At 32.3% G+C, this 22,476-nt stretch overlaps 1 protein-coding gene across 1 annotated transcript in view; it reads right to left on the bottom strand.

The window, feature by feature from the left end:
* The window catches only part of CFAP47 (cilia and flagella associated protein 47), a gene marked incomplete at both ends in the record, with an annotated part of 367,798 nt that overhangs the window by 258,229 nt on the left and 87,093 nt on the right, over positions 1 to 22,476 (bottom strand). Inside the window, 3 exons of the mRNA XM_080718845.1 lie at positions 729 to 960; positions 2,045 to 2,191; positions 7,953 to 8,053. Coding sequence (XP_080574971.1) covers positions 729 to 960; positions 2,045 to 2,191; positions 7,953 to 8,053 — 480 coding nt within the window. The remainder of the gene's footprint in view (positions 1 to 728; positions 961 to 2,044; positions 2,192 to 7,952; positions 8,054 to 22,476) is intronic.

The raw sequence follows: 22,476 nt of genomic DNA, 5'->3' as shown, positions 1-22,476 counted from the left end.
CATCTTGTACCCCCATTAAAATGTAGAATTACAATGCACCAATAAAAATTTTTAAAAATTTAAAAAATTAAACAAGTAAATAAATTGCCTGTTTTCCCTGATTGTAGTTTAGGTAAACAGTAGTATATACGATCAAGTAATCTTGGCTTCCAATGGATGATTCAAGGTATACATACGTATTAAAAATATATAATTTTCAAATTTTTAAAATTTATTCATTTTCTGTCATACTGAGGTTAGCAGCCAGGGGCCTTCTACAGGTCAACAACCCTGGATCTATTTTATATTTTATTTGGAAGCAGGATCTCACTAAATTGCTGAGAGCCTCACTAAGCTGCTGAGGCTGGCTTTGAACCTGTAATCCTCCTGTCTCAGCCTCAAAAGTACCGGAATTACAAGCACGTGCCACCATACCTGGTTAAAATTTTTTCAAATTTAAAATTATTTATATTTCTTACTCATACTTTACCTTTTATTAATTTATAGGTATGGAAACTGAAGTCCAATGAGTTTCAGTGCTTTTCTAAAATTATCAAATACTTAGAATATTTTAAAAAGTATTTGTAGACTAAAGAATTTCTATTTCTATTTCTATTCATTGCTATTCTCATAAATTATAAGTTTAATAATTTATTAGCTAATATTTCATTTCAATCAAAATATTTGAAATGGATTATATTTTAGAAAATATATAAAGCAAAGAATTTATAGAACTATGTAACTGTCACCTTCTTATAGTCTCTGGAATAGATAGGGAATGGGGTCCTTCAGGCCAGCCAAAGAGACTGAACCATGTCTGAGCTGCATTTACAACATTCTGATAGAAGTTATATGCCCTTGATCCTTCTTCAGGAGAAAACAATTGTTCATTTTTCTCTTCCATTCCCAGAGAGTCACCAACTGATTCTGGTGGAGTTTCAGTTCCATCCAAGTTAAAATGTTCATATGATGTTTCCATTCCTAAAATTCACATTTGTTTATAAAAAATAATTACTTGATTATGGAGTAAATTATTCTATTACTAATTAATATTTATATGTAAACAAAACTAATTCTACAAATATTCTATGTGCTCAATAAATTCTGATTTAATTTACTCTTTTGTAAAATAAATAATAAAAATATACTTACATTGAATTATTCAAAATTTTTAAATTTATGAATTTCATTAAAATAGTTAATTTTATTCATGATATGTGGAACCTTACACAATTAACTAAATAAGAAAAATGTACTGATAATGATTCAGCATTGACTATTAAGTTATACTTCAGCCAAAATAATTATAGAAATGTAATATTGGCTTCAGACTCAAAATAACATTTTTTACACATCAAGCACTTCAATAAAACAAAATATTTTTGAGTTAGGAAAATTTTTAAGATTACAGAATTATTTTGCCATGTTTTAAAAAATATCTGCCCATGTAATGGCACAAAATTGGACACAATAGAAACTTCACACTAAGTTTATTTGGTCCACTCAATAAAAATGAAAATTCTCAATATTACCCATATGTAGGTAAAGGAGTATCAAAGAAGTATTTGAGGAGTTATTTGCAAATTATATCAAGTAAATTTTTACATGTGCTCACCTCTTTTTATGATAGGCAACTTTTGATCTAATCAGATATTAAATGACAAACCCCTAGTTTTGAAGTTTACAAACTATGTAATATGACAAATGTACAGAGGCTCCACAGGATAATTAATATTTTAGTTAAATGTTAATGTAACATCTGTTGGGCAGCCCAGAAGAAACTACCTTTAGATATTTTACTAAGCCCCGTAATAAACAGAACATTTGGTACATATTTTGGCAAAGGAAAAAGTACTGAAAGCCAACAAGTGCAGCAAGACAAGAGATCTTCTGCTATTGATCATTAAAAAGAACTCCAAAGATTACCCAGTTAAGGCTCCTGACAAATTCATGGTTTTCTTTATGTATTTCACACTTGAAAAAGCCCCACTTTTAAACTAAAAGATGAAAAGCAGATTACACTATTGGCTTGATCTGAGAAGTGCACTTTATACTTGCCACATACCAACAAATAAGTTTCCAGTTGTATAGTCAGGATCATAATATTTAGCAGCAGCAGATGATCTATGTATTGAAGCAGAAGAGAATAATCTAGCATCTCGGGAGGGAAGCATAAAACTGCCTCTACTCTTCATAGGGCTTCCGTTTTCATCTATCAATGACACATTGGGCCACAGTAAGTTAAATATTAATGTAATTAACTATTCAAATCATTAAATTTGAATTTCATATTTATATAAAAGTAAAATAACAGAAAAAAAATCTAACCATCCATTATAATTCAAATAAGGTGACAAGTAAGAAAAATAATATAAAGGTTGTTATAGCTTTCTAAATTAACTAAATTTTATTTTATACTCTCATGCATGCAATTTTGAGAATGAACAACATTCAACTTTAGTATAAACAAGAATATGCAAAATATTTTAAATATTTCTGTACCCAAATCAGTATTATTGTGTATAGAACTTAAAGTAACGTGTAAGAAAAAGTTTACTAACAAACCTAATTTCTTCCTGGATAATTATCAGAAGGAAAATTAATGCTTGGTTTTGAGCTAATGCCATTTTGCATAGATTTTAAACTATATTACAATTATAACTGCCAAAAATGCACTACAGTTTACAGCAGAGGAAATCTCAATCCAACTGAAGCCAGTGTCAGTCAAGGAAAGGTGATACATGTGACCTAAATTCTGATATCAAAATATACATGTCAGGCAGGAGTGGTGGCTCACACTTGTAATTCCAGTACTTAGGAAGCTGAACCAGGAGCATCTCAGGTACAAAGCCAGCCTCAGATATTTAAAAAAAGTTCTTAGGAATCTAGCAAGATGCTGTTTCAAAATAAATAAATAAAATAGTGCTAGGAGAGTAGCTCAAAGGTAGAATACCCTTGGTTTTAATCCCAAGATATATATGATTTAATGGTCATATCACATATAAATAAACTAGCATACACTAAATTTCTTCTACTTTTTTAATAAAAAGCCATATAGAATTTGCTAGAGAACAGTATATGATAGGTGTTTATATTGCAAGAAATCTATGCCATTATGAACTTCATAGGAAGTATGTCAGAGAGAATTCAATGACAAAATAAGTTGTTGTAGATGCATGAGACAGTATTTTAAACTTACCATCAGAAAGTTATAAAGAAGAGTCCAAAGTCCCTTCGCTATTCTTTCAATTAAAGACAGTTATTTACATATTTTTAGATTTACATATGAGATATACAGAATTAATAATATTTCCTTAGCCGGGTGTGGTGGCACACGCTTGTAATTCCATCATTTGGGAGGCTGAGACAGGAGGATCACAGGTTTGCAGCCAGCCTCAGCTACCTAGTGAGGCCCTTCTTAACTTAGCGAGACACTGAAAAATTTAAAAAAGGGCACCAAGTACTATCTAAATGTATGCCATTTTCAATATGTTCCACATAAAAATAAAAAAATAAATTATAAAAAGCGAAAAAAATAAATGATAAGAAAGTTACCAAATTTGTCATAAAATATATGGTTGGGGGTGTAGCTCAGAGGTAGAATGCCCATGGGTTCAATACGCAGCACAGCATAAAAAAATATACTGCCTTAATTTTGGATATGACTAATTTACTTAAAATTTCACCTTTGAGGAAAATTCCATCTTCTAAAGCACAGTAGCTAAATATGCAGGTTCCTAGGTATCAAAAATTTAATTAAAATTCCCTAAAACAAGCTGCTCAATATATCTATTAGATTCTTGATCTATAAAGTGAAATCTATAAGAATATGGAATTTAGAAATGTTGAGAGAACAAAATTAAAAAATTTAAGGCACTTAGCGGAATACCTTATAATTAGGAAGCATTAGGTATGTATTAGAAATATTCATAGATATTTTAAATATATTTTACAATATTGAATAATCCTGATTTTTTTTACAAATATTTCCCTAAACATATACATTATTTGTTTTTGCAGGTCTGGGAATAGAACGCAGGGGCATTCAACCTCTGAGCTATACCCCTTGCCCTATTATGAAACAGGGTCTCACTAAGTTGAGGAAGGACTAAGTAGCTGAGGCTGTTCGCGAACCACGATCCTCTGGTCTCAGCCTCCCGAATGCTGGAATTGCAAGCTTGTGCCACCATACCTGGGAACAGATACATTATTTTAGTAGACTTTATCCTCAATAAATCATCTAATGAACACAAATAATTTATTGATTTTTTCCTTTTAATGAGGCAACAATATTATTTATGCAGTAATTCCTCATTACTTTCTGGAAGGGTAATATAAAAGTATAAAAGCAGTAAAACAATCAGTTATAATAGAATAATGAAATTATAGTAATAATAATGTTGAGGTATTTACAGTCTATGAATTTTAATAAAAGCCCTTTGAAATAGATAAGACAGATACTACTATCTTCCATATGTATGTTTAATAAAGGTTGATAAATTGGGACCTAGAAATTATAAATAAAAATATATGGCAAAATAATAGGGCTAGAACTTTTAGAAAAGAGAACATCCATCCATTGGAAACTGTGAATCTTAATTAATTGATGTTTCTTTACATGGCATTATAAATATTCTCTACCACCCCATTATATTAAGAAAATATAAAAACATAACATCACTTAAAATTAGTCAGAATATGTATAAAATTTTGAAGATTGGTCAGAATGTGTGTATAATATTTTATAATATATTATACATAAAATATTTTAGATATTTTCTCCCTTTCTCTCTATCCTACCAACTAAACTATTCCACAAATTGTTTTAAAAGAATTTTTAATATTTTTATTGATGCATTGTAGTCATATATTTAAATGGGGTACAAAATGGTAGAGGCATCCATGCACACATCACTCTTCCCTTTCCCTATTCCCAACCCATTTCCTTCCCCTTCCCTCCTTCTCCTGTTTGGCTTAGTGACTGACTTTGATATGTTCATGAATGTAAGTACATTATATACATCAGAAAATTTCCCTCTTACCCTTTTACATCCTTCTCAGTTAGATTGACTTATTTGATGCATATAATATTCATTTATAACCCACTCTCTTATAAAATAAAGCTAAAAGTTAAGTTGCTGACATTCCATAATTCAGATGATACCTTCTATAATATTGAATGAATGATTATTTTTTTATCTTCTAGATATCCTGTGAGACATTGTGGACACAAGAGTGAAAGGAGAGAAATGATTTTTACTCTCAAGACCTTATCTATAACAATATCTAGCAAAGGATTTAAGTAATAGGCATATTAAGTAAAATTGTGTTAAGAACTGTGACTAGATTTTCACAGCATTATGACAGTATACCAGAGAATACAAAAACCTCACTTGCAGAGAAAGGAATCTTCTTAGGTATATAGATGTGTAAGGGCTGGTACAGAGAATGCTCCAGTTATGTGAAAGTTCATCAGTAAAGATCTAGATGCTACAAAAACTCACAGAAGCTTAATGTGCTTTAAACATAGAAGAAAAGATGTCCAGAAATGAGACGATGCATTGACAGCAGCCATGCCATATTGTGTCTTATAAGCTTCATTGTACTAATAATAGCATTCCATGAAAAGATTTTATAGATGAAAATTACAATTATATCTTAAGGTTACAAATATCACTGAAGCCAGACCATGAAGAATGGTTTGTAAAATGGGAAACATCAGAGGAGGGAGGAGAACAGTTAGAAATGGGCATCAATCCAGGGAAGACATTATGGCAACTTGAATGTATATAGTGGCAGTCTAGAGGGAAAAAGGTAAAAGGACTTGTGAGGGACTGAGAAGGAAATGTGATAGGAATTGTTGGACTGGAACTGGAGTATTAGAGCGAAGAAATAATCAAGGATGGCACTCAGTTTTCTGGATTGGGCACATGATAGGTTGTAGGTAAATTTACAAAGATGAGGTGTATAAGTATGAGAAAATTTCAGAAAGGATACTTTAGATTGCATAGTGCTGATTTGGGTGTGCCTATGGGAAGGCATTTAGATTAGAGGAGACTCAGAGAAGCATGGTGTGTAGTAACCCAGATAGAGTTTGAAGAAAGAAATAGAGAGGCAGAATAAGCAATTCTTAGCTGTGTTCAGTAAAGTAATATTTCTTGCTCAACCATGAAATTTCTTTCCAGTTAAAGGGAGATGAAGGACTCTTAAGAGTTTACTTCACTCTGCTACTTTACTCCCTATTTCTGGGAAATAAATTGATTTACCTAACTGATCAATCTGGGAAAAATAAATAAGGATTATTATTATTTTTTATTATTATTATTTTATTATTATTATCTATTATTATTCCATATTATATACAACATATATGGAATCTATCCATTTTGCTCTTTGAGATGGTCTTGGAAAGATATCACTTTCTACCCTATCCCTGCTAACATCCTGGAAACTCACCCAAAATAGCTAAGAGAAAGGCATAAATTGACAGAGAAGAGGAAGCAAGGTTGTTTAATATAATGGGGTCTATAGTAAATGAAATATAGATAAATTAATGCCTTAAGGCAGGAAATAATAGTAGCCTATCTTTTGACCAGAATAAAAGGACAGATAATGGGTTCCAATACATTCCTCATATTTAGAACTTCAGAATATAATTGTTTGATACTCTCTGTTTCTTCTGAAATGTTAGAAAAAAATGTCCTTTCCTAAGATTAAGACAAAACAGGATTGAAAAACTGATATTTGAAAAATAAATGGGGAATATGAGAAAATTAATTTTAAAAAAGAACTCAACTCAGCACTGAAAATTGAGGACTTACAATGTGTATATATGGGACCCCCCCACACACACACACAAACACTCTTTCTCTCTCCATTGTTTCTCTTCTCTGGGACTTATCCCATCAATTATCCTTCTCTGAGGCATGCATTTCTGTTTCTTCCTGTTTACTAGCTTCTTTTCTACTGTTCTTTGTGTCTTTCCCTTTTTTTTAAATCAATCACTATTCTTTATTTCTCTTTTTCTTGCTTTTGTAGTGTTGGACGTAGAATCCAAGGCCTCATACATGCTAAGCAAGCTCTTTAACACTGAGCTACATTTTCAGCCTTAATTAATTTATAATGTACATATAACATTGTATATTTGTATTATATATAGTCTGTTCTTTTGAGGAATATATACATTATGAAATGGTTAAATTTAGCCAGTTCACAAATACATTATCTAACAGAGTTATCAGTTTTGTAATAACAGGACATAAAATCTACTCTCCATATTAAGAACACAATATGTCATTATTAACTATAGTCACCCTGCTGTACAATGTATCTCTTGAAATTTATTCCTGCTGTCAAACTGTAATTATATATTCTTTAATTTTAGCTTCTCACACAATCTCCACTGCAGCAACCCCATCTGGCCTATTACCTATTCTCTTTCCCACCATAATAATTTTATATCTTAAAATTTTTCCCTTTCTAAAACACCGATTCTAAAAAAAAAAATACAGAATGTTCCCAGTATTACAGAATAAGAGGCTCAGCAATATGGCCCTGTACCTGCTTCTCCTTCCTTATGTTTTCCATTATGATCCTATGCATTTACTATATTTCCATTTGCACCAACCATCCTGCTCAAGATGGCCATTTATCAAGCTCTACATGAAAGTCATCACTTCTATAAGGTCATTCCAGATCCCTTAACATCAGCAATAACCTTTGAATCATTCCCATATACCAGTCATATCTGGTAATGTATATGTAGAGCTCTTAATTAAATTGTCTTTGTTAATGTATCTTCCACTAGGTTTGGTAGCTTTTGGAATTAAGAGACACTGTCATCATGAGCATAGATCCTGGCAATGTAAAATGCTTAATAAACATGTTACTTTTAAATTCATTCTATTTCTACATGTCTGCCTTGGATTACAAGAAAGTCTATGGTGAAAGAAATTCAGTCATATGAAACTTACCATCCTTTAAAATAATTTTGTATTCATCAAGATGAATTGCTAAATATGGATAAATAGTAAGAATACAGTTTTCTGCTGTTGCTGTAACTGGAAGTGAAAACCTAAAAGTGAGAAGATAACATTTTATTAAAATGAAAATTTCAGAGGCATTAAATAAAATAAAATATTTCTAAGTATCTCAGATTTTTTTAATAATGAAGACACAAATTAGTCATCATTTTTCTTTCCACTTACTTTTTTGTTAACCTCCTACTATCTTAAAGTTTTAAAAATATTTAATGTTAAAGCTTTTACCAAAAATTGCAACATTCAATTGTTAAATGTAATCTAAAAGATAAATTTTAAGGGTACAATTATAAAACCATAGATCCTTGAAATTTTAGAATTGAAGTGGTTTGAGAGTTAATTTACTCAGACCCATTTGTTTTATATTAAATAACATAGCTTTCCCAGACACCCCGTTATTATGGAAACAAAATTTTTAGTTTTTGCTTTAACTGTCATTACAGGAGGAGAAGAAAAGACTATTTTAGCAAATGCAGTTGATTTTTTGTCCTTGCTCCCTTGTCCCTGAGACATCATGAACTTGTGCTATTCTTCCATCTTCTGAGTGGGTATGGTAGAATACCAACAACCCTCTTCAGAGAACTGCCCCTAGACTACTGGAGCTGCTCAATACCAGAATTGTCTAGAATTTTATGTTCCTTCAAGGAGGCCCATAACCAATACATATATGTTGTGGGAGTTTCAAATCCTAGATCCCTAGTTTCAAACAGAAACAAAACAAAACAGTGGTGCTACCTTTTTTCCAAAGAACATCACAGGATCTGATTGAGGCTAGGACTTTGACTTAAGCATCATATTTATTTGGAGTGATTGATTCCCTTTTCTGCTTCTCTAAGCTTCTTGTTTTCCCTTGGAATCATCTCCCTAATATATTACATATTATTAAAAACCAGTTTGTATAAAGTGCTATCAAATGACTAACAAAAGAGCAAAACAAAAGAAGCACTATCACATCAACAATTTTTTTTTTGTGTGTGTGGTTCTGGGAATGAAACCAGGGGCATTCAACGTCCAAGCTGCACCCCCTGCCCTATTTTTTTTTTAATTTGTTTTTTGAAACAGAGTCTCACTAAGTTGTGAGGGCCTCACTAAGTAGCTAAGGCTGTCTGCGAACCACGATTCTCTGGTCTCAGCCTCCCAAATGCTGCTATTACAAGTGTGCACCACTATGCCTGGCTACATCAACAATTTTTCAAATGACAAGACATTAATTAACACATGGTTGAAAAAGAATGTAATTCTAAGAAAAAATAGACATGAATATGCTAATGTCTGTTTTTGTTATCTGGTAAAACTAGCTTTCTGAAGATTATAACATTTGATTTTTAGATGTTCTTCAAAGTAAAGAATAACACAGATGTAAGAAAAATAAAAAATAATCAATATGTACAAAATTTACATTGTTATATTCTTCTAGGGAACACATAATATAGAAATTGTACAAGTTATTATAATGAGAATATGATAATATACACATTTCATTCATTGATATTATTTTTAAAGTATATTGAAATAGAAAATTGGCTTATAGCTGGTAATACTAATACTATTCATTTTAATTAAAAAAATTTGTTTTTGCAGTACTGGGGATGGAACCCAGGGGCATTGTACCTAGAGTTACACCCTAGCCCTATTTTTTCAGTCCTTTTATTTTTGAAACAGGGTCTCACAGAGTTGCGAAGTGCCTTGCTAAGTAGCTGAGGCTGTCTGGGAACCGTGATCCTCCAGTCTCCACCTCCCAACTGCTGGGATTACAAGCATGCGACACCACGCCTCGCAATAAAAATATATTTTGAGAAAATGGAGCAATTTATGGTACCTAATCAGAGAACAATGTAAATATTTATAGAATCCCTATATCAGTATTTAGAGATAGGAAGTATTAATGGGAAAGATTTTACCAGAAAAATACTCAATATTACAGCAATAGTGAAATGAAAGATAATCTGAAATTTTGGGCTTCAATTCCATTCTGAGACTTAAATTGCCACCTTAATTCATGAATCATTTAGAATGGTTCCACTAAGCTAAATCAGGACAGACATTCCTAATAATAACAAGGTTGAAGATATGATATTGATCTTGATGTTAGTGATGACAATGAGCTTCTACTCTTTGTGACAATGTTTCTCATTATTAGTGATACTGAGTATGGTCATTTGTATTATGTAGGGGTTCACCACTTGTCTTCATTTCTTTTTATAGGAACATACAAAATTATAATTTACATAACAAAATCCATCTTGTTAAATTTACAATTAAGTGATTTTAATATATTCACAGAGTTACACAACGATCTCTGCTATATAATTTGAGAATATTTCCATCACCCTTACCTGTTAAAAGTCACACCTTGGGGGTTAAGATTTCAACATGGGATTTGGTGGTGGGATGTACACAAATTATAGTTCCTTTCTACCTTTGAAGGATTTATGATAGAAAAAACATGCATTCATTTTTCAGAAAAGAAGAAAATAGTCATTCAGCATAAATCTAACCACAATAGACCTTTAAAGATGAACAGTGGTTATAGTCCCCTGAAATTATTGTGATTGTATTTCCAAATGGTTCAATGGGGAAAGAGAAAGGATGAATATTCTAAAGACAGACAATGACAAGACTAGCCTGCCATACTACTCACACTGACCTAAGCAGAATCATTATTTGATATGAATTCTATTAGTAACTCTCATGTCCAGTCTATGACTATACATTTAATCAGGAATTAAAATGATGCCTACAGTTAAGAAATTGATTATTCTAACCTGGGAATTGATTTATTATATTGCTTCTCTTTATTCCAGTTGTGTAATCCTTTCCAGACTAATGTTCTCAATACTAACAAGTAAGTAGTACTCTGGTTTACGTTATCTTGAACACACTACATGATGTTTAAAATAATTTTAATTTGTGCATTATAATTGAACATTATAGTGGTAATTTCACATATGCACATACATTATTTTGTCTGTTTCCATCCCTGTATCTCCCCTTTTCTTCCTGTCCACCCCTCCCATGTATCATAGTAGGCTCCATCATTCATTATGGGTTTTTTTTTTTTTTTTTGGTAGTTGGTACTGGGGTTCCTGGAAACCCTTCTACCTCCAGGCTACACTCTCAGACATATTTTATATTTTTATTTAGAAACATGGTCTCTTAAGCCAGCATGCCTGACTTAAAACCTGCATGATCCTCCTGTCTCCGCCTCCCAAGTGCAGGGATTACAAGCATACGCCACGCCCGGCTCATCATATTTTAAAAGAAAAAATGGAAATAATACCTTAGTATTAAAATTAAAACTGTTAATTTTGGCTGATAAATATAACATTGCGAGTTAACTTCTGGATAATTTTTTCATATTTTTTTTCCTTTGATGTATATATGTGACTATTTCATAACTAAATGATAATTATATAATTAATTTTAAATAATATCAAAATAAAAATTTAAAAAATTAAAGTCATTCCCCATTTATTCCTCACCCATACCCACTGGAAACTACTAAGCTGCTTGCTATCTTGATAGCTTTGCTGCTTCTAGACATTTCCCATTAGAAATTAGTAAGAAATCTGTGAATAAAATTTAGTGACTGTGCACACATCTCTTCCCTCACCAACATTTTATATTTTCATATAGAATGGCATGATGACCATATATAATTCACTCAATAATGTGTAGAAAGATTCATCATTCAACTCTAGTCATTATCTAGTGAATAATTAATACTCTAATCACATAACTAATTATTTCTCCATCATTAGTGATGATAAGAAACTCTTCTGCTTGTCTGCCTCACTTTTTTAGAGATGAAATGTTGAAACTTCATGCTAAATCACTAAAATAAATGACCTGCTAATTACAATATTTTATCACCTTCCATTAGCATACAAAATCCTATGATGTTCTTTCAAAAATATGTGAAACACCATAAGAAATATTGTGATATAATTTTATATTTTTATCATTCCTGGGTTATACTCCTATCTGTACTATTTCAAGGCAGATTGTATATGCTAAAAGTAGTCCCATTGAAATATTTCCAATTCATAAAATGAAAAGCAGAGTAAGAAAAAAGAAGCCTCCAGGTTTTTGGAAGCATATCACATTAGTTTAAATATGATTGCTTGTTCAAACAGTTTTCTATATGGCAGCTGGAAAAATACATTTCAAAATTGGCATTGGCTATGAAGAAATAAAAGTAGAGATAACTGCTAATACTGCTTTGGAAAATGATATATTTTTATTATAGGGTTTAATAAAATGAGAAATGGGAGAAGAAAAGATACTGGGTCAGCCTTTTGAAAATGTATGGCACTGTGAAATCCAAATAGCAACATTAAAACAAGTGCTTACATTATACCTGTCGTATTTTTTAAAAGGTTTACAATCAATGGAATAAATTTGGATGATTTTGTTTACTTCAAGGGAACTGATGGCACAAAAAACTTCTTTGAGAAACCTTTCTAACCAGCTTATTCACATCTATTAACAATGATTTTAATTCAATAATGTCTAGTAAATTATTTCACCATAAGCTTATCCACACAAAAATATTCAATGATATGCTTACTTTAATTTGTTTCTGCTACTGAGGATTGAACCCAAGGGCATTCTACTTCTGAGATACACACCCAGCTCTATTTTATATTCTTTATTTTGTCACAGGTCTCACTAAGTTGCAGAGGGCCTTACTAAGTAGCTGAAGCTGGCCACAATCCTGGATCCTCCTGTCTCAGCCTTCTTACTTCAATTCTTAGTGCTTACAATAGCTAGTACTTTTTATGTTAGGCCAATCAATGGGACAAATGAATTTTAGTTCTGGTGGTAAAATGTATATTTATAAAAATAGAACTCAATTATAATGCTACAAAGCATAAGAGCCCGCTTAACACAAGTGAAAAAGGACATCATGTATCATTTTGCTAATCAGTAATAAGTAGTACAAATTATTTATTTATTTACTTCTTTTAATAGAGACAATAAGACTGAAAAATTTCCCAATTATAATGTCTTTGCCAATTATTTTTGTTGTTGTTTTCCAGTGGTAATGGAGGTCATGAAAAATTAAGCTATTCTTGCATTGCTCTTCTGGGCATTGCAAGAATTCAAAATATAAATCCCATAATGATAGTGTTATTTATAAACATTAATAATTATAGAAAATATGTATTAACCAACTTAGTACCTTAAATATATTTTAAGTTTAATCTAAATCTGCTTAGGTTCATTCACATATGAATATCTTCTATTGTTTCTTATCCTAGAAGAGTAAAATAAGGGTAGAGAATGCTTCTTCAGATCACATGAGAGATCCACAGATATTAATCAAATACAGAAATATATATCCATGTATCAATACTTTAAGTATGTATCAATTATTTTCATATTATTTATACTATATCAAATTATCTGGAAATTATACTAAAATTATTTAAACCATATTTCATTTCTCAATATCTCTCTTTGGAGCCTATTTTAAGAATTTTAGTTTATCAACTTTGGTTAATATATATCAATATATATTTTACTTTAATTCAGTGCTCCTAGGAGAAAATATTACCATTGATAATGCAGTTTTATAAGATTTTAAGGCAGGAATTATGATAAAAGTAAAATTTATCACTTTTACAATATGTTCATATTTAGAATAATTACATATACACATTTATATTTACAAAGACATATTTATGTAGATTTATATATATACATATTATATATATACACTATTGTGTTTTTTATGTTTTCTTAGAGATATATAAATTTATTTATTCTAAAAATATACAGGAAGCATTTCAACTTTAATCAAAAAGAAATATATTACATAGTAAATTATATTGCCTTAACCTTAAAGATTAAAATTTCTAATTTTAATTAGATCCTTTACTGTATCATGAAATCAGTACAATAATGCCTAATAAAGTTGAGATGAGTAATTAGTTCTCTGCCCTTTGAATTATTGTCTATTGTTCTGTTTTTATACTTACATATTTGTTATTTCAAACGTCTTAGAGCATGGACACTACTTATTAAATAATTATACGAGTTAACATTTGCAACCTAACTGAACCAAACGCTAATACTCCCAACTATGTTGACATGAACATATACAAAAAATAATCTAACTTTCATTAAGTCATACCCAGAATATCATAGTACATTTTACTGTGAAAGAAAGACTCAATATAGCTGAAACATAAACTAAGTAATTTTAATAGGTGATTTTCCTTATGTCTTTTTTTTACATTGAATTTCTTTTTTAAATTTTTTCTAGGTGCATTGTAGTAATATAACTTAATGGAATAAAAGATGGTGAAGACTAAATGCACATATCACCCAATTATCCCTTACTCAATTCCCAGCCCATTCCCTCCCCCTCCCTCCTTCTCATGATTGTCTTAGTGATTGACTTTGATATGTTTGTTAAAGTACATCTTTAAGATCTTAGTACGCCTTTGTATGAACATAACATAAATAAGTTATAGCTACTATCTAATCTAATGAACTTTTGAATATATAAACAATAATATATTAAAGTCAGAGTTATTCTTACAGATTGAAGGCCACTACCTGAGTGCCATTATAAAACTTTGCCTGGTAAAGCTCCTTCTTAAAAATTACTTCCAAAATTGTCTGGCCAAAGACATGAGATCCTACCATGAAATATGTATTATCACTAGTTATAGAAACACAAACCAGAAGTATAATTGTTGATAGTTAATTAGTAGCTTGAAGTTTAAATATAAATACCTAACATGTCATTCAGTCAAGATCTACAAGGATGTGCTGAAACACAATATAGGCTTGAGATGATAGGCAATGATCTAACTTCACTTTCAAAAAGAATATGTCATGTAATCCCAGTACTTGGGAGTATGAAAGGTGAGGATTAAAGTTAGAGTCCAGTCTCTGCAATTTAGTGAGATCCTGTTTCAAATTAAAAACAAATAAAATAAGGGGAGAATTCAAAATAGTGACTGCGGGACACAGCACATCTCAGTAGCTGGAACAAAGTTCAAATACCAAGAAGGCAGCGTCTTGACAAACAAAATAAACAAAGCAGCGGAAGATAGGCACCAAAACACAAACAGGAACCACGGCAGAAGAAATCTAGTGCTCTGAACATGAGGTCCACCTCAAAAAGCCCAAACACTCAACAGACCTGGGGCAGACGCCTGTGCCATCTTGGACAGCCAACCCAAACCGCGATTGCTGGCTTTGGCTGACTCCGGCACTACAGCCCCAAGAAATCCTGAAAAATAATTCAAGAACTTGAAGTGCAGAAAGTGGCCGCATAGCTCAAACATCTTATGGGACCAGCACCACGCTTCAGGTATGCAGAAAAAGATCCAAAAGTCCGTGCACTCACCTGCAGATCATGTCATCTACAAACTATCTTTGTTTGCAGATGACATGATCCTTTATCTAGAAGACTGAAAGAACTTAACCAAAAGACTACTGGAGCTGATTAACTAATTCAGCAAAATTGCAGGATATAAAATCACTCTAAAGGAATTAGTTGCTTTTCTTTATGCCAACAATGAACCCACAATGAAAGAAATAAAGAAAACAATCCCATTCATAATAACCTCAAAACCAATAAAATACCTATGAATAAACCCAACCACTGATGTAAAAGAGCTCTACAATTGAAAACTATAAAACAATAAATAAAGAAATTGAAGAAGACCTTGGAAGATGGAAAGATCTCCATTTCTCATGGATAGGCAGAATAAGTATGATCAAAATGGACATTCTGCCAAAAGTGATCTTTAGGTTCAATGCAATTCCTATCAAAATACCAAAGACATTCTTCATAGACCTACAAAAACCAGTCATGAATTTTATATGGAGAAAGAAAAGATCCAGAATAGCCAAAGCAATTCTCAGCAATAAGAACCATGCACGATGCATCACAATTCCTGACTTCAAATTATACTCCAGAGCAATAGTAGTAAGAACAGCATGGTATTGGCACAAAAACAGGCATATAGACCAATGGAACAGAATATAAGATACATAAACATACCCACACACCTAGAATCAATTGATCTTTGACAAAGGGGTCAAACTAATACCCTGGAGAAAAGACAGTCTTTCAAGAAATGATGCTGGGAGAATTGGCTATCCATTTGTAGGAAGGTAGAACTGAATCCATACCTCTCACCATGCAAAGAAATCAATTCAAGATGAACAAAGACTTGGAAATTAGATCAAAGACTGTGAAGTTATTAGAGAAGGGCATAGGCTCAACATTACAACATATAGGCACAGGCAGTAACTGCCTCAACAAGACCTTCAAAGTGCAGGAAATTATAGCAAGAATTAGCAAGTGGGATGACATCAAACTAAAAAGTTTCCATCAAAGGAAACCATCAAAAACCTAAAGAGGAAACCTACAGAATGGGAGAAAATCTTTACCAGCCACCACTTTGCTAGAGGGCTAATATCCAGAATATACAAAGAGCTCAAAAAACTCTATACTAGCAAAACAAATAACCCAATCAAGAATGGGCAACTGAATTGAAGACACTTCACAAAAGAAGAGATACAAATGGCCAATATATACATGAAAAGATGTTCTACATCATTAGCTATCGGGGAGATGCAAATCAAAACTACACTGAGATTCCATCTAACCCCAATCAGAATGGCAAGAATAAAGAAGTGAAATAAAAACAAATGCTGGCGAGGATATGGGGAAAGAGGAACTCTTTTACACTGTTGGAGGCAGTACAAACTAGTTCAGCTGCTATGGAGATCAGTGTGGAGATTCCTTAGAAAATTGGAACTGGATCCACAATATGATTCAGCTATACCACTCCTGAGTATCTTTTCAAAGGGGTTGAAATCAGAGAACCATAGTAACATATGCACACCCATGTTCATAGCAGCACAATTCATAATAGTCACAATACTAGACCAACCTAGGTCTCCATCAAGGTTTGCAAAATGATGGGAAATACACACAATGGAATTCTACTATAAAGAAGAACAAAATCATAGCATTTGCAAGAAAATAGAAAGACCTGGAGAAAATTGTTAAGTGAGATCAGCCAAGCACAGAAAGAGAAGGGACATATGTTTTCTCTAATATGCCCAAACTAGGGACTATTAGGAATACCAGAGGGACTCTAGATAATGAAGGGGAAACCTCAGCAAAGCTAGAATGGAAGGTTAGGAGAGAAAGAAGGCTAAGGTTGATTAATGGAGGAGCTACATCCAAATATGTGTAAATGTATGAATATAGCATGATTAACCTGGACACTCATTGTTGGGAGGGGAAATAGGGAAGCAAGGGTGGAAGGCACCAAATATGCCATTTTCAAAAAGATCCACATAAAAAATAAAAAAATAGCCAGGCGTGGTGGCGCACGCTTGTAACCCCCGCGCTTGGGAGGTGGAGACAGGAGGATCGCGCTGGTTCGAAGCCAGCCTCGCTGGTTTAAGAGACTGTTTCCACATAAAAATGTTAAAAAATAGGTCTGGGAGTGTAGCCCGTGGGAGTGTAGCCTGGAGTTAGAAGGGCTTCCAGGAACACCAGTACCACCAAAAAAAAAAAATTAATAAATAAAAAATAAAATAAAATAGGGGCATTTTAGAGGTAGAACATCCCTAGGTTCAATCCCTAGTAACAATGGGGATACATAAAAATGTGTGTGTATATGAATATCTGAACAATCTGCTTATTAATAATAAATCAATAATATTAATATTCTTGTATGGGGAAATTTAAAATAACAGAATTAACAAATCAGTAAGAGGACATATTTGAAGACAAATCCAAATATTTTGTACAATCATAAAAGAAAAAGTATATCTGATTAATCAACAACAAAAAATAAAAATTCTGAAAGGTTGTGGTCAGCACGCAGATTCAGGTCACTTTCTACTATACATATCCTACTGAGTCAATAACTACCAAAAGTGGCCTGCTGGTAGAGTGGGCACCAGAGTCTAGAGCTCTGTAAATCTTCCAGAATTTCTGGTAAAAGAGAGCCAAATATGCATTAGACTGGACATCCATATTTTTTTTAATGTAATTAGAATGTCAAGAAGGGTTTATAAGATACTTTTGTAATTTCAGTTTAATGAATATTGGGAATACTGAACAAAGAAAAACCTTTATAAGTCAGAGCCTATCCTTTTCTGTATAGAAATATAATTTCCTTCCTGAGTTGTCAACAAGATTCACAGCCATCCTGGTACATGTTTTCATGGAATTAACCTCAAATCAATGACATAATACCAAATATGATGATTACATGCTCCATGACATCGACTTGCATGTTTTTGTCCTGAACTTTTCGCATTCCATTAACTTGAAAATAATACTACCAAACAGCCACCTCAAAATCATATGTGAAAAATAATAGAGCATATTGTTTTAACATATCTTACATATCGAAAACTGCTTTTCACTATATTCTATTGAATCACGTAGGTGGGAAAAAATCACAGAGTAGTAGACATATTGCATTATTTTTAAAATAATTATAATTTATATACATATATATCTCTGTACACATATGCATACAGAGATTATTGATATATTTGCACAACTGAATGTTATATATGAAAACAACACATTTATTTCAGTACACGATGTTGATGGGGTGAAATATAAAGAAATTGCCTATTAAAGCTATTTTTGAAGCCGGATGTGGTGGTGCAAGCTTGTAATCCCAGTACTTGGGAGGCAGAGAAAGGAGGATCACAGGTTTGCGGATAGCCTCAGCTACTTAGGCCCTCTGCAAATTAGTGAGAACCTATTTCAAAACAAAGAGTAAAAAATAGGGATGGGGTGTAGCTTGGATGTAGAATGCCTCTGGTTTCACCCCCAGTACTGAAAAAAATTTTAAAAAAATTAAAAGCTGTTTTTGAAAGTTTTTTTTTTTTTTTTTTACTTTGGAACTATTATAAAGAATATACATTTTTGTCTGCTATATACTCTGCAGCTGGGTAGCCATCCAATGTCTGAGGAAAGTGAGATTGGAGAGAGCTATGCTAGGAGGACCCATGGTCACTTATCTTCTACAATCCTTGTAAAGATGAGCAATTATACAGGTACTCATATCTACTTACTGAGATACATAGAATAAGTGCAATTTCTTTTAGAATGAAAAACTTTGAAGCCTGGAAGAGGCTCCCCATTTCCCACTGGCCCAATACCAACAGGGGCAGAGAAAAGAAAAATAAGAAAACTGAAAAAACCACAACATCTGTGGCTCATCCTTTTATTATGCTCGTTGGTGTTAAAATATTATGATAATAACTATGCCATTTGAATATACAATCACATTTAAAATAAAAAGGTCGATATTAAAATATTTATCCTCAAATATTAATGAATCTTATAACTGAGAACTGTACATTAACAGCACAGGATCCTGAAGAACCCTAGCAATGACAAGTCTTCAACTTTTAGCTACTAGGACTTGAATCAGTCTCCAAGGTTTAGAGGATGAATTTGAGGCTTAGAGGATGAATTTGAGGTTTAGAGGATGAATTTGCATGTTAATTCTGAGGCAAGTGGTTGGTTACCAATCTGCTAAGTATTTCAAGATTCTATTCACTGGTGCAGATAAGCTACTGCACATCAGCTGAACACTAACCTTGAATTTAGTTCAATGTTGAATATCTCTGTACTATGTTTATAGTATATTTGTAAAATGCTTATCATTTAGAATATAATCTGTGACTTATTAAACCCTCAAAATCTTCCTATTCAATTAATTCATAATATTCTATATGATCCTACAAACTTTAAAAATATTTTTTCTCAATTGTCTTAGTAAACTGACCATGGTATAACAATGAAGTACTGGGACTTGAAAGATTAAACAGAAGCAAAATTGTGTCATAAAAATAATGGGCCTAGACCTCAAAGCTAGATTCTTTCACTTTATTTTGGATGAAGATATAAAATATAAATGACATAGCAGTTTTTATCTGCCATAAATTTAGGATTATAATTTGCAATGTACTTTTTTGTGGTACTGAGGATAGAACCCAGGGGCATTCTACCTCCGAGCTACACCCCCAGCCCTATTTTTTAGTCTTTTTAATTTTGAAACAGGGTCTCACTGTGTTGTGAAGGGCCTCGCTAAGTAGCTGAGGCTGTCCAAGAAGAGAGATCCTCTGGTCTCAGCCTCCTGATTGCTGGGATTACAAGCATGTGCCATCATGTCTGGCTTAAAATGTACTTTTTATATTTTTACTAGTGCAAAGTAATTATACATTATAGTGAGATTCAAAGTGATATAAAACTATATGCATATATCACTTGATATATTTCCCTGCATATGATTCATTCCTCCAATCCCCTTCCACTATTTTACTATTCTCTTTCCTCATTTTTGAAGTCCTATTTACTCCATATTTTTGTTCTAGTTTAAACATAATGATGGGTGAAACCATAAGACTTCACATTCTGAGACTGGCTAACCTCACAGCATAATAGTCTTTAATTCCACATATTATTTGAAAAATTACATATTTTTTATGGTTGAGTAAAAATGCATTATGTGTTTATCTCATAATTTTGTAATCCATTCTTCTGTGGATGGACAATTAGGTTGGTTTCAAATTTGGCTATTGTGAATTGTGTCAGTATAAACATGGGTATACATGAATCACCTTAGTATTCTAACTTTATTTCTTGATTTTTATGCCCAAAGAGAACCACCGCTCTAGAAGAGCAAACAGCTGATATCTGAATAGTAACCTCTATGTCTGTCTATTTAAGTATATATATATATATATATATATATATATATATATGTAATATTGAAATATATATTGAATATTGAAAAATATATATTGAGTATATATAATATACTGAAATATATATACATATATGTGTATATATATATATATATATATATATATATATAGTTTAGACTTATTTCCTTGGGCTTAAATTTTCATGTTCAATTATTCGTGTTAGCTCTCTTATAAAACAGCCATTTTTATTTTCTCCCTTTGTTCCAAATTAATCAATCTAAATTTGTGAAATAAAACCTAGAAAAATATATTAAATTTTGAAGATAAGAGATAAGCATTAAATATTTGTGGGATTAAAAATGTATAGAAGCCAGGCATGTGGCAGACGCTTGTAATCCCCACACTTGGGAGGTGGAGACAGGAGGATCGCGCAGATTCGAAGCTAGCCTCACTGGCTTAAGAGACCCTGTTTCCAAATTAAAAAATATATAAAAAATAGGTGTCTGGGAGTGTAGCCCAGAGATAGAAGGGTTTCTAGGAACCCCAGTACCACCAAAAAAAAATGCATAGAAGATCTCAGAGTTCTGACATGCTTCATTCTGAATTATGACCCCTCTATTTATGTTAGCTACTTGCTCAGTAAGGAACTGTTAACTCAAGCTAACCACTGGTTATCTAAAACATGTATTTTTAAAAGCTAACCCACTGGTTATCTAAAACATGTATTTTTTATTGGTGCATTGTAGTCATACATCTTAATAAAGTAAAAGATGGTAGAGGCATACATGCACACATCACTCATTTAACCCTTCCCTACTCAGTTCCTTATTATATAAAACACCCTAGGTTGGAGGTTAATTATGGGAAATATTAAATTTATGTTGCTATTGTTAGAATTTCTGTGAAATTATCACTCAGGACATAACATTAATTCTTGGCAATGTCTAGCTAAAGCAAGAGGAAATGGCACTACCTTATTATGGTAATTCCATATTTCTACAAGATGTTTCATCTAAGACTAGAGTAAAAAACCTGGTGTAAAAGAGGGAATTTGCACATCCTGACATTGCTTAAACCATTTGACTTCCGTATGAATTCTGAGCCTTTATTTCAAATTTAATAATAAACATCAATTCTTAAATACAATATAAATGATTTAGAGTTATCCAAAGCAACCTTTATCCTCATGGCAATTTATTATTGCCCCTACTTTTTCTTTCCTTCTTGTACAAAGCTGTCTCTATGAAGATTAATATTTTGCCCCAGAGTAGATACAAATCTCTTTCATAATAGATTCTACTATTATTCTACTGCCCACTATTCTACAGTAACCACTGGACAATCACTCTATAGTAACTACTGGGATCATTCAAGATAACCAGAATATTGATTCAAAAATTAATGTCAATTCTAAAACATTACGCAGTATATTGCAATATGACAAAGATTATTCTAAACACATTATAAGCATTTTAGCATTCTCACAGTGACCATCTGCTCAAATATCACATCCTGTGGAATGCTTTAGCTGTCAAATATATATAGTATCAATTATTCTCTTGCCTATTAAGCTGGGTTGGTGTTATAGCTATTGTCTGAGCAGCACAGTTAGAATCCTCTTTAAAACCAATCATTAAAAATACTCTTCCTGCAGGGCGTGGTGTCACATGCTTGTAATCCCTGAGTTTGGGAGACAGAGACAGGAGGATCATGCAGGTTCGAAGCCAGCCTCACT

Source organism: Muscardinus avellanarius, assembly GCF_963383645.1.
Source record: "Muscardinus avellanarius genome assembly, chromosome: X".
Lineage (NCBI taxonomy): Eukaryota > Metazoa > Chordata > Mammalia > Rodentia > Gliridae > Muscardinus > Muscardinus avellanarius.
The sequence above is the reverse complement of the archived record's forward strand: the minus strand, read 5'-3'. Positions and strand labels throughout refer to the sequence as shown.